Source organism: Sardina pilchardus, chromosome 2, assembly GCF_963854185.1.
Source record: "Sardina pilchardus chromosome 2, fSarPil1.1, whole genome shotgun sequence".
NCBI classification, from domain to species: Eukaryota; Metazoa; Chordata; class Actinopteri; order Clupeiformes; family Clupeidae; genus Sardina; species Sardina pilchardus.
Genome location: NC_084995.1, coordinates 27700054 through 27714477, shown reverse-complemented (window position 1 = coordinate 27714477; position 14424 = coordinate 27700054). Strand labels below are relative to the sequence as shown.

General features: G+C 48.2%; 1 protein-coding gene across 1 annotated transcript in view; it reads left to right on the top strand.

Moving 5' to 3' along the window:
• Window positions 1–453: 453 nt before the first annotated feature.
• The window catches only part of sema6ba (sema domain, transmembrane domain (TM), and cytoplasmic domain, (semaphorin) 6Ba), a 39975-nt gene continuing 26004 nt past the window's right edge, over window positions 454–14424 (top strand). Inside the window, exons 1-6 of the mRNA XM_062551678.1 lie at window positions 454–544; window positions 655–769; window positions 3740–3800; window positions 4258–4320; window positions 11048–11146; window positions 13918–14008. Of these exons, the coding sequence (XP_062407662.1) occupies window positions 454–544; window positions 655–769; window positions 3740–3800; window positions 4258–4320; window positions 11048–11146; window positions 13918–14008 (520 nt within the window). The remainder of the gene's footprint in view (window positions 545–654; window positions 770–3739; window positions 3801–4257; window positions 4321–11047; window positions 11147–13917; window positions 14009–14424) is intronic.

Here is a 14424-nt window from a genome sequence, read left to right as displayed (position 1 = left end):
GCAGCTGAGGAAGCCGAGTCTTACCCTCAGCTCTCCACCCCCCATATCACCCCAGCCTAGGTCTCTTATAGAGCACAATATGTGCTAATCACGGCTGTGTGACTCAGGAACAATATGTACTTAACACATACCATTGCACAAAAATGTCATGTGTGTGCTATGCTAAATGCTTAAGTAGGCTATGTTACTGCTAAACTAAATGCGTGGGGAGGGGGGGGGTGCTTTTTCTCATTTTAATTCCTGCATTGTGATTCAGATGCTGAGCCTAGCTACGTGCTAGCAAGGGCACGGCTATTTCCAGTGTCAGTGTTTGTGCGTGTCAACAGTGCCATTACAGGGGGAGGCGGGGAAGTCATTTAAAGGTGCCGAGAAGGATGAGCCGATCAGTCAGGCCAGCCAAGGGCGTCGGGACAGGCCCCAGCCCCGGCCCACTCCGGGCAGCCGGCCCCACTGATGTATGGCTTCGTCCTCCTTGGTCACCCTTCCCCACCTGGCTCCACCCGCACCGCCTGTTCCCTCAGAGAGGAGAGCGGAGGAGGGGAGAGTCAGGACGACTCTTGCACGTTTTCCTCTCCTCTCTTTCTCTCTTTCATTCTTTTTCCCTCCTTCTCTCCCCCCCCCCCTCTCTCTCTCTCTCTGCTTTCTCTTTTTCAGTGGCCAGGCGTTATCCTGTGTTTTTGGGTCGAGCCCATCGCTCATACGTGCGCCAGGAGCCTCTGCATATCCAGAGCGTCCTCAAAGTGAACCGCACCCTCTACATCGGCGGCAGGTAAACAACAGCAGCCACACGCGGCCACCTCACGCATCAGACACCAGCACAGCGACTGGCTCACACATGCTGCGTGACTGGAATGTCAAAGCCTGTGGACGGAGAGAACGGCTGCAATAAATATGGAGACATCGGAGTTGAATGTTTCTTTATGTTTCAGAGGCCATAGTCTAAGGCGAAGGGTTGTTGGTGGGGTGTGTAATCTCACTCCACAAAGCCTCTCTCAGTGCTCTTCAAAGTAACGGAAAAGAAGGTCTGAAACCTCCCGCGGGGGCTCACACATGGTCCTGGTTATGGTTAACAGTGAGAGTGAGGAGTCAAAGGGAGGGCTGATGGTGGTGGTGGTGGTGGTGGTGGGGGTAGTGGGGGAAAGGGGGGTTAAGGGGTGATGGAGGGTGGGGGTAAGTTGTGGTCTCTAAGTCTCTAAGTTCTCCCGCTGATGCTCCATCTCTGTCAGAACTCTAAGGCCTGCCTCAGCCGTGGCTCTCGGGGAGGAAGTCCACCGTCAGGGAACGCAACCCTGACATTTGACCACCGAGGGATTATGAGGGAGTCGTGTCTGGAGGGCCTGCAGTAAATAACCGGGGTGTTTTATTTATGGACGGGCTTTCCATAACTCAGACATGGTTTACACAGTCGTTAAAGTGGGGATAGATAAAGTGCAAGGGCGATGAATCAGTCTTCCGATGCTCAGGAGGTGAATATTCAGAATCACAAAACATGGTTAGCACACAAAGCCACCGGTTGTTCAAGGATTTTGGCCCGAGGCAAGACAGACAGATGCACCTACTCGACCCCTTTTTGTATACAACCCCTTTTCAAATAAGGCTGAAAAATGATTGCTTTCACTGCGGGCTATGATTTTAAGGCTCCCCAGCACGCTGGAGACATTCATTATGAAGTTAGGAATTGATGTTGCTCGGGGCAGTTCCACATTTGCATCTTATCTGTGCCATCACCTCACTTAACTTAACACAGTCTGACTCCTCAGCTCCACTTTGAAACATGATCAGGGTCACAAACATGGCCTCTGTACTTCTGAGTGTGTGTTTGTGTGTGTGTGTGTGTGTTTGTGGTTGGGGGGTGGGTACTGATGCTGTTGTCAACATCTCCCCATGCTTCCCCTTCTGTTAATCTTGCGCTCATATGTACGCCATTATCACCCGCCCACTGTATCCTGAGGGCGACTTGCGGTGGAACCCGAGAAACATCAAACGGCATCAGAGCGGAGAGAGAGGTGCAGGTGTTCAAGGCAGGGCTGAGGGATCCTGCTGAGTTCCTCCTCGTCAGGGCACCTCAGACAGTGATGGAGGATGCTCACTAGGAGAATGAGTGGGTTTCCCTGAAGGTCCAAAACTAAAAAGAACTCCCTGCACGGCTCCGTTTGATCTAATTCTGTGGTGCAGAATTGTACGGACTTGTAGCGGTTGCTCTTGAGTCAGCACCAGCTTTGTCTTCCATTGTTTTCTTACAGTGCAGTGCAGTCTTACTGAAGTCAATGTAGTTTTGTTTAGAGATCATGGGAGATAATCTTATGCTTCTGCGAAAAAAGGCAGAATTGTTAACAATCTATAAAATACTGTATTGTCATCTTCTACCCGGTCCGGGTAAAGCTTCCAAACAAATGCTCCATTAAAGACCCAAGGATACTCTATGGCCTTTACTGTACACATTAAACAGGGTTTTGGAGACTATGGACCTCTCTCAACATCCCTCCTCGATCCTCGATGCTCGGTCCTCCAGACTCGTTCCCCACTGATCTATAACTAGCACTGGATAGACTATCCTATCGTTGCCGCCCCAACATTCTTTATCTAGATCAGTGAGAATGAGGACCGAGGAAGGAAGGATATATAAAACACGAATGAGAAGCACCCACTTTCTCACTCCCATACAGCAGGAGGAGCTCTCTCCCCTTGGCTCTCTCAGCGGGTGCCGTGTGTGGAACGTCTGTGGCGCTTGAGTGAAGGCCCCCGCCGTGGCTCCGGTGTCACCTTTGCTTTGCTCTCCAGAAGCAGAGTCTGCGCCGCGGCGCTCGGGGTGACAGAGAGGGACGTGACATCACAGCGGCCGCGGGAAACGCTATCGAGCGGCCGAAAATCCAATATCCCCGCAGATCGATGGCAGCGCGCTGTATGGACATCCTGCTCCACTGGCCAATTTAGAGCTCTGCTCCTAGCCCCAGATACAGCACCCCATCAACCCTGGCCGGCCCAAAATGGCTACCCATCCAGACTCTGTCCTCTATGCATTATATAAAGGACCATACTTTATTAATCTATGCCATTGTCCAAATCTTTCACTTAGGATGTACAGAATTGCATTAAGTCATTAACTCTACAACAAACATGGCAAAATGTGCTGGTGTAGCCATGTACTGTAGACTCAGTCACTCGTGACTCACACCTCTTTGTGTGATGAAGGTCCATGATCCTGTTTAGGAAATTAAGAAAAGGCAGACTGAATGGCGCTAGGTGTTATTCACAATTCAGTGTGAATGTCTTGCCTTTGTGGTAATGTGGTACCTCCGGGAGTCACAGCTGATGATGGTACTGAATGATAGCTGCATTGTTATGTGTAAATGCACATCCCCAGGAGAGCTAATGTGTTGATGGAGCTCAAGGCAGGTGTTAAGTTCGTCTGCGTCGGTGAGAGGGTAACATAAAGCAAAGGGTCTTAATAGAGACTGAATGGAGAGTAGAGGCTGCTCTTAGTCTGACTCCTTTGAATTGGTGTGTGATGAATCTGTTGATGTGCCACCGCTGATAAGACTTCATTTCTCCTTCTCCTTGTTTGCCTTTGTCTCTTTCTCTCTCTGTCTCTCTGTTCCTCTCTCTCTCTCTGTCCCTCTCTGTTCCCCTCTCTCTCTCTGTCTCTCTGTCTCTCTCTCTCTCTCTGTCCCTCTCTCTCTGTCTCTGTCTCTCTCTCTCTCTCTCTGTCTCTCTGTCTCTCTCTATTTGTGTGTGTCAGAGATGACCTTTATAGAGTTGAGCTGGACAACATTGCAGGGGATGAAATGTTCTACAGCAAGGTGAGTTGCAGCATCTCTTTGCATCATTATTTACACACAGCTTACACATACACACTCTCACACACACACACACACACACACACACACACACACACACACACACACACACACACACACACACACGCACACACACATACACACGCACACACACATACACACACACACACACACACACACACACACACACACACACACACACACACACACACACACACACACACACACACACAGAGGCACAGACACGCACACTTACCTGATCCTGAGTAATTGTGGATGAGTGTGCACACCCACACAGACACACACACACACACACACACACACACACCACACACACACACACACACACACACACACACACAGACACACACACACACAGAAGTGATGTCATTACTTATCTAATGAGGAAAATTGATTGCTCTAATCTCTCCTGTGATCTCATGCCGCTCTTTTATCGCAGAAGAGAACTTGGGAATCCAACAGGAATGACATACGCATCTGCCGGATGAAGGGGAAACACGAGGTGAGCTCACCACGCACTGCACACACAGGCCCGCGAGGAGTTGTGTCTGTTGGAAATACTTTGATCTCATTCTTCAAAATCTCCCATCCATGTGGGTTCAAAGACTAATTAATTGTGATGCTGGCAGGCTATCCCCATTTAAGCCTGACTGGACTGATTAACACAGAAGATTAGGATTTCTAAATGGTCTACAAACTGGTTGCAGTAATCGCCGAGTCGTTAATGAATGAGGTGTTAAATGTGTGGAAGGGAACCTCTCAGAGGAGATGTCCTTCAGAGGGAAACCTATTTGTGAAGGTTGACTCACAGTTATCGTTACGCAACTGTACAAATAGGTCAATAACATGACAATATTATTGACGCAAAGCAGCCGAACTCCCCCAAATCCACCCTCTGTTTCGCTCATCTTGAGTTGTTGTCTGAAGAGCACTCAAATGTTTGCCTGTTTACGCTCCCTGTTTACCAGGTGAAAACACCAGACAAATGTGCTGGCGTGTGGAGAGGAAAATTGAACAGCCCCGAGGGTGATGTAATGTTTGGGGCGTCCCATTTCGGGATTCCTGGTTTTACGGGCAGAGGGCGAGGTCTGGAAGCATAAGCGGATTCTAACTGCTTCACTGCACGGCTGCTCCAGTCGCTCCGGTCGCTCCCTGGTCCCGGTTTACTCCGGCGAGTCGGCGCGCGGTAACGCATGTGGAATGTGTTATGGAATAATAGCCTCCAACCCGCTGATTAGGCTTTGATGTGGGCCTGACAAATCTGCCTGTCTTTGCCGGTTCAAAGGCTAATCACAGAGGTAATTACAGAGTAGCCGCCCACCACAGGGGCTGGACTGACATGTCTTTTTTTACGGAGGCACAGGGGCCGTGGAGCACAGGGCTGGCACTAACATGAGCCGACTCAAACGCCCCGTTTGGTTATTTCAGAAGCACCTGACAAGTTACGGACAGGTGTGTCTGCCCAGTCCTGCTCATATTGTGGACAGGCCTGTCTTTTGTCCACCCTTGCTTGTGTCATGGAACCCTGTACTTAGCATCTGAAATTAGCCTCGCATGTAACAGCCCCAAGGCATTTTTAAAAAAACTATTTTGAGTCTCTGTTAGCCTGTGTTTTGAGAGCAACGATTGTCTTTAATTGGTTCCCAGAGAGTGACTTCACAGCTCTGAGTGTGTTGGAGTGTGGAAGGGAGAAGGGAAAGGTGGGGAGCGGCTGGGTGCGACACAGGTGATTGCTCCTTTTTAAAAATGCAGCGCCTTCACACCGGAAAAATGACGCCTGACATGCGATCTTGGCGAGGGTGAGACTCCACAGTATTTATGAGACGAGAGAGATGGGGACCAAAAGGACAGATCGCAGGAGAGAAGAATAGACAGACGGAATGAGAGAGAAGGAGGGTGATGGAGGAGAGAGAGAGAGGGATGGGGGAGAGAGAGAGAGAGGGATGGGAGAGAGAGAGAGGGATGGGATGGGGGAGAGACAGATTGAGGGAGTTTCTTTGCACACCTGCAGCTGAGGGGAGTCTTACATCTATCTGCTAGAGAGGAGGATGAGTGGCTGCTCTAAATGAAGTCTAGTGCAAACATGTGTGTGAACACACACACACACACACACACACACACACACACACACCCATGCACACCCACACACACGCCATCACACCCATGCACACCCACACCCACACCCACACACACACACACACACACACACACACACACACACACACACACACGTACACACTAACCAATAAGCGCGAGCACACACATAAACCCATGTGCTGATAGGCTTAGGGTGCAGTAGAGCCCTCACACAGTGGGCAGTATGTGCCACTGGACAGGCCCTGTCAGGTGTGATTTAGAGCCTTTCTCTGCAATGGCAGCAGTAATTAAACGCATCTGGCTCCTTGATCTAGGCTGACACATTCTGGATAGGGTGGGAAATTCAATATCGTTATTCCATCCTTTTCACACACGCACTCACACACACACACACACACACACACACACACACACACACACACATACACACACACGCACACACACTCACACACACGCACAGAGAGTGTAAATCACACTTTTAGTGGGATCACAGGTAGTGCCAGTTTCAGCAGAATGCAAATATACCTCTTACTATTACTTACAGTTCCCTAAATCTGGAGAGGACTAAACTACAGATTTTACACACCCAAATATCAAATATAAAATCTCTTTCAATCTCTCTCTCTCTCTCTTTCTCTCTCTCACACACACACACAAGCACGCACCTCACTCACAGACATGGGGTTCATGTGATAAGGTGTTGGGTGGATGTGTGTGGTGGGGGCAGCCTGCCTGGGGTAGAAGCTGAGTGCCCCAGCCCCCAGCACCTAACTGCCCCGAGAGAGGTGTAAATGAAGCAGCCTCTTAAAAGCACCGATCCAGACAGACGAGCCCTCAACTTCTAAAGCAGACAATCTCCAATCTCCAATCTCCAGGCGGCCGACACGACAGCCTGCGGCGTGCGCCCGACCTGTGCCATCTGCCCGGCTGCCCGGCTACCCGGCCGCCGCGCTGCTGAGTCACCGTCCGGTGGGCCCGTTAATGGCTCTCTCCCCTAATGAATCCTCTGGCTCAGCCGGGGCTCACACACACACACACACACACACACCACCAGCCCGGCCTCGCGGGGCCACAACAGCAACATAAATAAATAAATAAATGAATTAAAAAAGCGATTGCGATTCGCCGGCGAGGCCACCGGAGCGGCCATCTCATCGCGGTCGTAATCGCGCCGGGCGGAGTGATTGCCTCGGCGTTCTTAATGCCTCGCGACGGGAAGAGGAATGAGGAATTTCCTCGTCTCCCGGCTCTTCCCATAATGAGCGTCTCCCGGTGCTGACGAGGTGCGCTGCGCTGACGTGTCTTTCCCGCTCCCCCCTGCCCACTTCTCCCACTTCCTCATTACGATGACCCGATGCCGATGCCCATGCCCTCCAGAGCGTGCGGTGCCGCAGTAGGCCTGGGTGGCGTCACAGCGCTCCTCCAGACATCCCCTGCCACCAGCTGGCGCTTGATTGTGTTATTTTACTGGGCTGCGGTCACTGGCGCACGTTGGGCTTTAAATAAAGCCACTTCCACCTGCCTGCCTCTCCAAAAGGAATAGGTGACTCCAGCGTTGTAATAACGTTTTTATAGGCAATGGCAGTGTGAGCAGATGTATGGGGGATAAATGGGCATGTTCAGGCCCACTAAGTCTAGTGGCGACGCTGTGGGTGCGCCAGCCGTGCCAGCCGTGCCAGCCGAGGGCCGTGCCTCCACACAGCAGGTGGGGCCAGCGCACTTAATGTGGGATTTCCACCACGTTATGTCCCCATTGTGCTCACAGGCAGAGAGGTGTTGGGCAGCAGCCGCATCATTGGCCTCTTTATTGGGCGCAGCGTGCCAGCCAACAGGAGAGGGCAGACTGATGGGCCTCACTTCCTGTCTGTGGATGTGTGTATGTGTGTGTGTGTCTGTGCGTACGTGCGTGTGCGCCTGTGTCTGTGTCTGTGTCTGTGTGCATGCATGTGTGTGTGTGTGTCTGTGTGTGTCTGTGTGTGTGTGTGTGTGTGTGTGTCTGTGTGTCTGTGTGTCTGTGTGTCTGTGTGTGTCTGTGTGTGTTTGTGTGCATGTTTGTGTGTGTGTGTGTGTGTGTGTGTGTGTGTGTGTATGTGTGTGTGTGTGTGTGTGTGTGTGTGAGCTTGTGTGTGTGTGTGAGCGTGTGTGTGTGTGTGTGTGTGTGTGTGTGTGTGTGTGTGTGTGCGTGTGTTGGAGACCTGTTGAGGGTCGCAGATGCGCTTCACTCATGAGGACATCTGGTGGGCGGAGTCCTCTGTCCCAGTGGTGTGAGCTTGTGAAGGGCTACGCTACGCTAGCTCAGCGCTCCACTCCACTCTGCGCTAGCAGTTCTCGCTACGCTACGCTCCGCCAGTGACAAACGTCAACAGCCCTCGGCAGCGGCACCGGAACACACCGTCATTTATCCCACCCCTTCAGACGAGTGATGGAGCGAACACAACTACCGAGGGAGGAGGGCGGGAGAGAGGGAAAGAGGGATGAGCAAGAAAGAGGGGAGGTTGAGTAGGGGAATGGTGGCAAAGTGGGAATGGGAGACAGAGGCAGAGAAGAAAGGCAAAATTATAGTGAAGAGGCAGAGAGAGAGAGAGAGGGAAAGAGGGAGAGGAAAAGAGAGGGAAGAGAGGAAGAGAGAAGGAGAGGCAGGCAGAGAGAGGGTAGAGAGAGAGGGAGAAGAGGAGAGAGGGTAGAGAGAGAGGGAGAAGAGGAGAGAGGGAGAGGCAGAGAAAGGAGGGAGAGAGAGGGAGAGGGGGAGAGGAAGAGAGAGGGGAGAGGGCGAGAGAGGGAGAGGCAGAAAGAGGGAGAGGAAGAGAGAGGGAGAGGCAGAGAGAGGGGGATAGAGGGCGAGGGAGGGAAGGAGGGAGAGAGTGTGGGCAGCGGGAGAGGAGGCTGGGAGATGAGAGATGGAGGGAGAAGAGAGAAGAGAGAGGCAGGGAGTTGAAAGGCTGCGCTGAGTTGGTGCCAGGCCTCACAGGTGGCGCTTTGTCAGGCTTGTGTCAGGATGCCTGCTGCTGGTGCCTGGCAAACACGAGGGACAGAGAGAGGAGGGAGGGAGAGAGGGACACAGAGATGAAGAGAATGAGTGCAGAGCGTGTGGAAAAGGGGTGGAGCCAGCCCTGGGGAGACACACTCTTTGAAATCAGGGCAGGAGGTATAGAGAGAATGGTGCTAGAGAAAGAGAGAGAGAGAGAGGGGGTGAGAGAAACAGAGAGACAGAGAGAGAGAGGATGTAGAGATGTACTGTAGGCTTGTTCCTTTGAGCTGAAGCAGGCCAGTGAAGGCAGAGTATAAATGCAGGTGTGGATGAGGAGGACATTTAGAAAGATGTTACTCCTCTGAAATTAACACATAAATCACCCGCCTGCATTGAGTACAACTGTTAAAGAGATTTGAGGTATGCGGCAGTCTCTCCACAGATATTCCTCTGGCCTGGCCCAAAGTGGAGTGGCTAATCACACGTTATTTCTTATCTGTGTCTTATGAGTATTGCAATAATATCCCTGCAGTAATATAGGGAATCATCGTGGCTCAAGAGATGTTTACCGTGTTTCCAATAACAAAGCCACTCAAGTTCTTTAGTGTTTAGTTCAACAAATAACAAATCTTTAGTGTTTAGTTCCAATAAAAAAGCCACTCAAGTTCTTTAGTTTTCTTTTAGTACCTTTTGCAGCTTGTGATTTTGTTTTTTGCAACCCCATTGGTTCTCAGGTGACTATGGTAGGCTACTCCAGAATCTTAATGGAGCTGGGCCACTATTACTGATGGCCCTTTTGTACATACAGTTGTACATTTAACAAACACACAGAATGGCCTCCGCTTATTTGAATTGAGAAATAAATTAGCCAATTTTGGTTATGTTCGAACTAGTTGACTTGTTCTTCTTTTGCCTTTTAAGCCACAATTTCATATATTGATTCATGTTGGGGAGTAGCAGTGGGAAAACAATAAGAATTGTGTGTTTATGTGTGTGTATGCTTTTACGAAGTATTTATTCTCCTCTTAGGGCACATTTTCTTCCCAACAGCCTTCAAGTTGAAGTCACTCCCAGTCCCAGTATAACACATAAAAGTCATCCTCCAAAAAACACCAAAAAAAATGAACACACACACACGTGCGCGCACACACACACACACACACACACACACACACACACACACACACACACACACACACACACACATTCTCACTCTATCTCCTGATGTGGCCCCAGGGAGTGTATTGAGTGCAGCGGCATCTGTATCAACACTCAGCCCCCTGTCCCAGAGTTCTGCCAGAGAGCACTGCTGTAGGGACAGTGCTACAGCCTCAGTATGGATGCCCACCCCCCATAACAAACCAGCATGTGTACTGTACATAGGAATATGGATAGGTCCCAATTTGAAATCTGTAGAGAGTTCCGATCCAATGTTCATCATATAGACTGCACAATATATATAACGTATATGGCTAACCAAAAGAACATGTAATTGGCAGGATACTGTACACGATGGTGCACATACAGTAGATCAGCTTACCTGGTCTCTTGGAACTGGTCACATGACCTTTGCCGTGTTCTAGTTCTACCTGTAGCAGGAACACACTGCCATTCCGTAGTCATTGTGTTGTGTATGTATCTCACACAGCATGGCATCCATATCATAAATGTACTGTATCTCCATCTGATGAGTGTGGTTCCAAAACGCAATAAGCACACTGTGGCGTCGCCGTTAGAACGAGGGGATCTGATGTGTCCCTTCTTTTACTACCTTGGAGAACAATGCCAGTGACATGGTACAAAATATGTGGTTGATGAAAAATGTTGAGCTTGAAACCTGGAAACAAAACTGAAACTGTATGCTCCTTAGAACAATTGTGTCTTTCATGTTCGGTGCTCAATTTCTAATAGAAGCCAAGGCACCAGGTGATGGGTGAATTCCCCCTAAAGCCCATTGTCCTACTAAGATAACAACAACACTACCTCCCTCCCTCCCTCCCTCACCCGGCCCCTTCTGTGTACAAAATAAATGATGCTGAGGGAGAAAAAAAAGGTTGTGTAAACCAGAGGAAATATTTACGCCTTCCGCCATGGCCTTCTGTTTCTCTAGCCGTCATTCTTTTAATCAATTCTCTCTCTCTCTCCCTCTCTCCCTCTCTCCCAGGAGGAATGTCGTAATTATATGAAGGTGCTTCTGAGCCAGTATGGAGGACTGTTTGTATGCGGGACCAACGCCTTCAACCCGCTGTGTGCCAACTACACTGTGAGTATGGAGCAGAGCCTGAGCGATTATGATGAGCCTGATGCGTTGTTATTATCACTCATGGGCATGGCTGCCCTGAGATACCACCACGCTGGCACTGGATGGCATGGGCTTGGAAGTGTGGGGACGCAGTTATTCATAACTGAATGATAAGCATTGAAATGGGTCATTGGCCCAGAGCCCATCAAATGCTCTTTGGTATGTTGACAGTTGTCTTTGAAAGTGCACATGTTAGCACGTCAGTTCATCATCGCATCACATTAGCACTCCAAATTCAGGACATTACACACAACACAAAAACAATAATCGACCCTTTCTGCCACAACTGTAAAAACGTACCGCCCGACCCGCAAAGACAACTGTGCGGCTCATAACTCAGTGACCTAAAAATGCAAACAGCAGGGAGCATTACTAAAGCAATAGTTCATACCCTGTGTATCCTCCAGTTTCACATGCATGGAAGATTTGTATTGTATGAATAACAAAATGTCATAGTGCATATGTAATGCAGTGCAATAGATGCAGAAATAAATGAGAAATATTGTATTGTGTTCCATTTCAGTGATATACACTGCGCTGTAAGTATAGAGGCGCGGCGTAATAAAATAAAATAAAACACACTGGCTCTATTCCTCTGCAGTGCAGTAACGTAGCACGTGTGCCAGGCTAGTTTAGAGCACTTGTGTGTTGTGGGCCTGACGCTGAGCAGAGAGGCATCAGATTTGCTATGGCAACATGCCCACAGGCAACACATCTCAGCGGCTCTCTTGCATATTGAATGCCTCAACACAATCCACCACCGATATGTCAAGGCATCCAACTACTATTACGTCAAGAAATGAATTTGTCTTTTGAGTCTGTGTCATTTGCTAGACCCCACAGCTGGTAAAAGTGGTTGTGCTCCGAAGTCAGTCTCTGTCACTGACATACAGCATCATGATTTATAATGAATTATAAGTATCATCAATAATAGATCATTTTAGTTTTAACGTGATTAGCTAATCTTTTTAAAGAAAATGGTTCCTCCTTCATCTTGGCCTTCTAATCCATATAGCCTTGTAATGGTGGTAATGGCAATCTGTTCCTCAAATTACCCTTTTGATGATGGCCAACCAAAGCTGCAAAATAGCTGGACATGTTCTCATTGTAATCAGCGATGTCTCTCTTTTTATATATATCTGCAGTTTCATATTTCTTTATACAGTACTTTTCCGCAGTACTTGAAACATCTTCAGATTTTTTAATAATTCTGTTCAACATTTCTCATCCATGGAAATGTATTGAGACTGCATTTCCTATAGTTATGCTGGTGGTGCAGGCTGAAAGAAAGAAATTGATGAAGTCTGAAAGTTTGGGCCATTTAATGCATTTTAAATGAAAGCTCTGAAAAATTATCTACAATTTATTTAATGTAGTCTGCTGGTGTAGCCTGTTCAACACTATGGCACTGTTATACTGTTGCTGTCAGTGTAAAACAGTGTTAGAAAACACACTCTCAGAAGTGTACAAAGAAAATACACTTTCTAAAATAAATTCAAACAACTATAGCAAGACAGTTGTGAAATGGCACATGATTGGAGTTGAAGTACAGCCAATTAGCTCCGTATAGTTTAGCATAAAATGCTCCAAGTGCACCTTGTCTGGGGCATTTCTGGTTATAAATACATGTGTTGATTGTCACAGTCACCTGTGACATGTCTATTCCCCATCAAGACCTGCAGTTTCATAAGCAGCATGAGTCATAGAGCGGTAATCACTGCTGGCCTCCTGTTATTTCATGATTCATAACGCCTTGTCCATATTGTGCAAGTATGGCTTCAGCATGTTTTCATGACTTGCAACGCAACTCCGCAAGAAGCCATACATACTTGTCACACCTGATTATTTTGCCCATCTGGCAGAATAGCGGCGAGATAATGAGATGGGGAGATAGTCATCATGAATATGCTCTCCAGAGAGACCCTTCCCGTCCGTTTAGCAGCGCTCCTCATGCTGCATGCTGTCTGTGGAGGCAGCCTTTGATTGCCTTTACCTGAGCTGCCTTTAAGTGCCTTTCCAGGGAGAGTTGATTCATCTTGCCTTCAAAGGGCCGCTGATTTCAAATGACTCATGTCTACTTGAGTGGGAGAGTAGTGTGAGTTGAAGTATGGGTTGTATAATATTACAGTAGTTTTGTATTGTTGTTGAACAAATGTGAAGGTGCCACATCTTTCAGGGTGACTTCAAACTTGACATATAAAGAGGAATATTCCATACATTATTATGGTGTTGTTTCCAAAGCTATGGGAAGGGCATTATGGCCATCAGAGTAGGCCTTTATATCATCCTGCTGAAACACAAGGACCGGCAGTGAGTGCTTTAGTGCCCTGGCATCCACAGAGACGAGACAAAGCTTTTCATATTTCATGTATCCAAGTTTAGTATTATGTTATCAATATAATGGCTCCATCCACTAGTGGAGGTCCATCCAGTTTCATAACAGTTCTGTTCTAACAGCACAGCGTTGTGCGGATGCCTACTGTGGCCTAATCCCTGTGGTTTCATTAGTGTGGACTTATCTGAAGGATGCACAAACGGGCGTCTGCATTCACAAACCAGCAACCATGGGAGTACAAGATGCCAGTGATGTCGAGAGGCCAACATGAAACATTTTCAACTAATGTCTGTGTATGCTTGTTTACTTTTGTGTATGTGAGTTTGAATTATCTGACATGGTTATTCTGTATGTGCTTGCTATCTCGTGTGTGTGTGTATGTGTGTGTGTGTGCCAGAGGGACACTCTAGAGCTGGTGGGGGAGCCCATTAGCGGGATGGCGCGCTGCCCGTATGACCCCAAACATGCCAACGTGGCTCTGTTCGCAGGTAAACAACACACACACACACACACTCTCCACCCCCACACTACACAACACAACACAGCCCTGTCTTCACTCTTGCCTCAACTCAAGATGTGCATAAGGATCTATGATCTTATCCAAATGCCTAAACCTATGGCAATAAATAATAAATGCCTTATTTATTTTTTTAACCTGTGTGTATTTTTCCTGCATTGATAGCATATTTCTTTCTGCAGTAATTGAGTGTTATGTAAAGCTTTGAAGTGACAAACTATTTTTCAAAGAGTATTTAAAGGGTTTGTTTTGTGGTTTGCTGATGTTGAAAAGGATTCCCTTAATCTCTGAAATGGTGTCATCACATCAAAACAGAGAACAATTTGCTGCAGTTCACACTTAAGTCACAGTGTGAAATTGTTTTGAAAAAGTAAACTTAGTACTGAG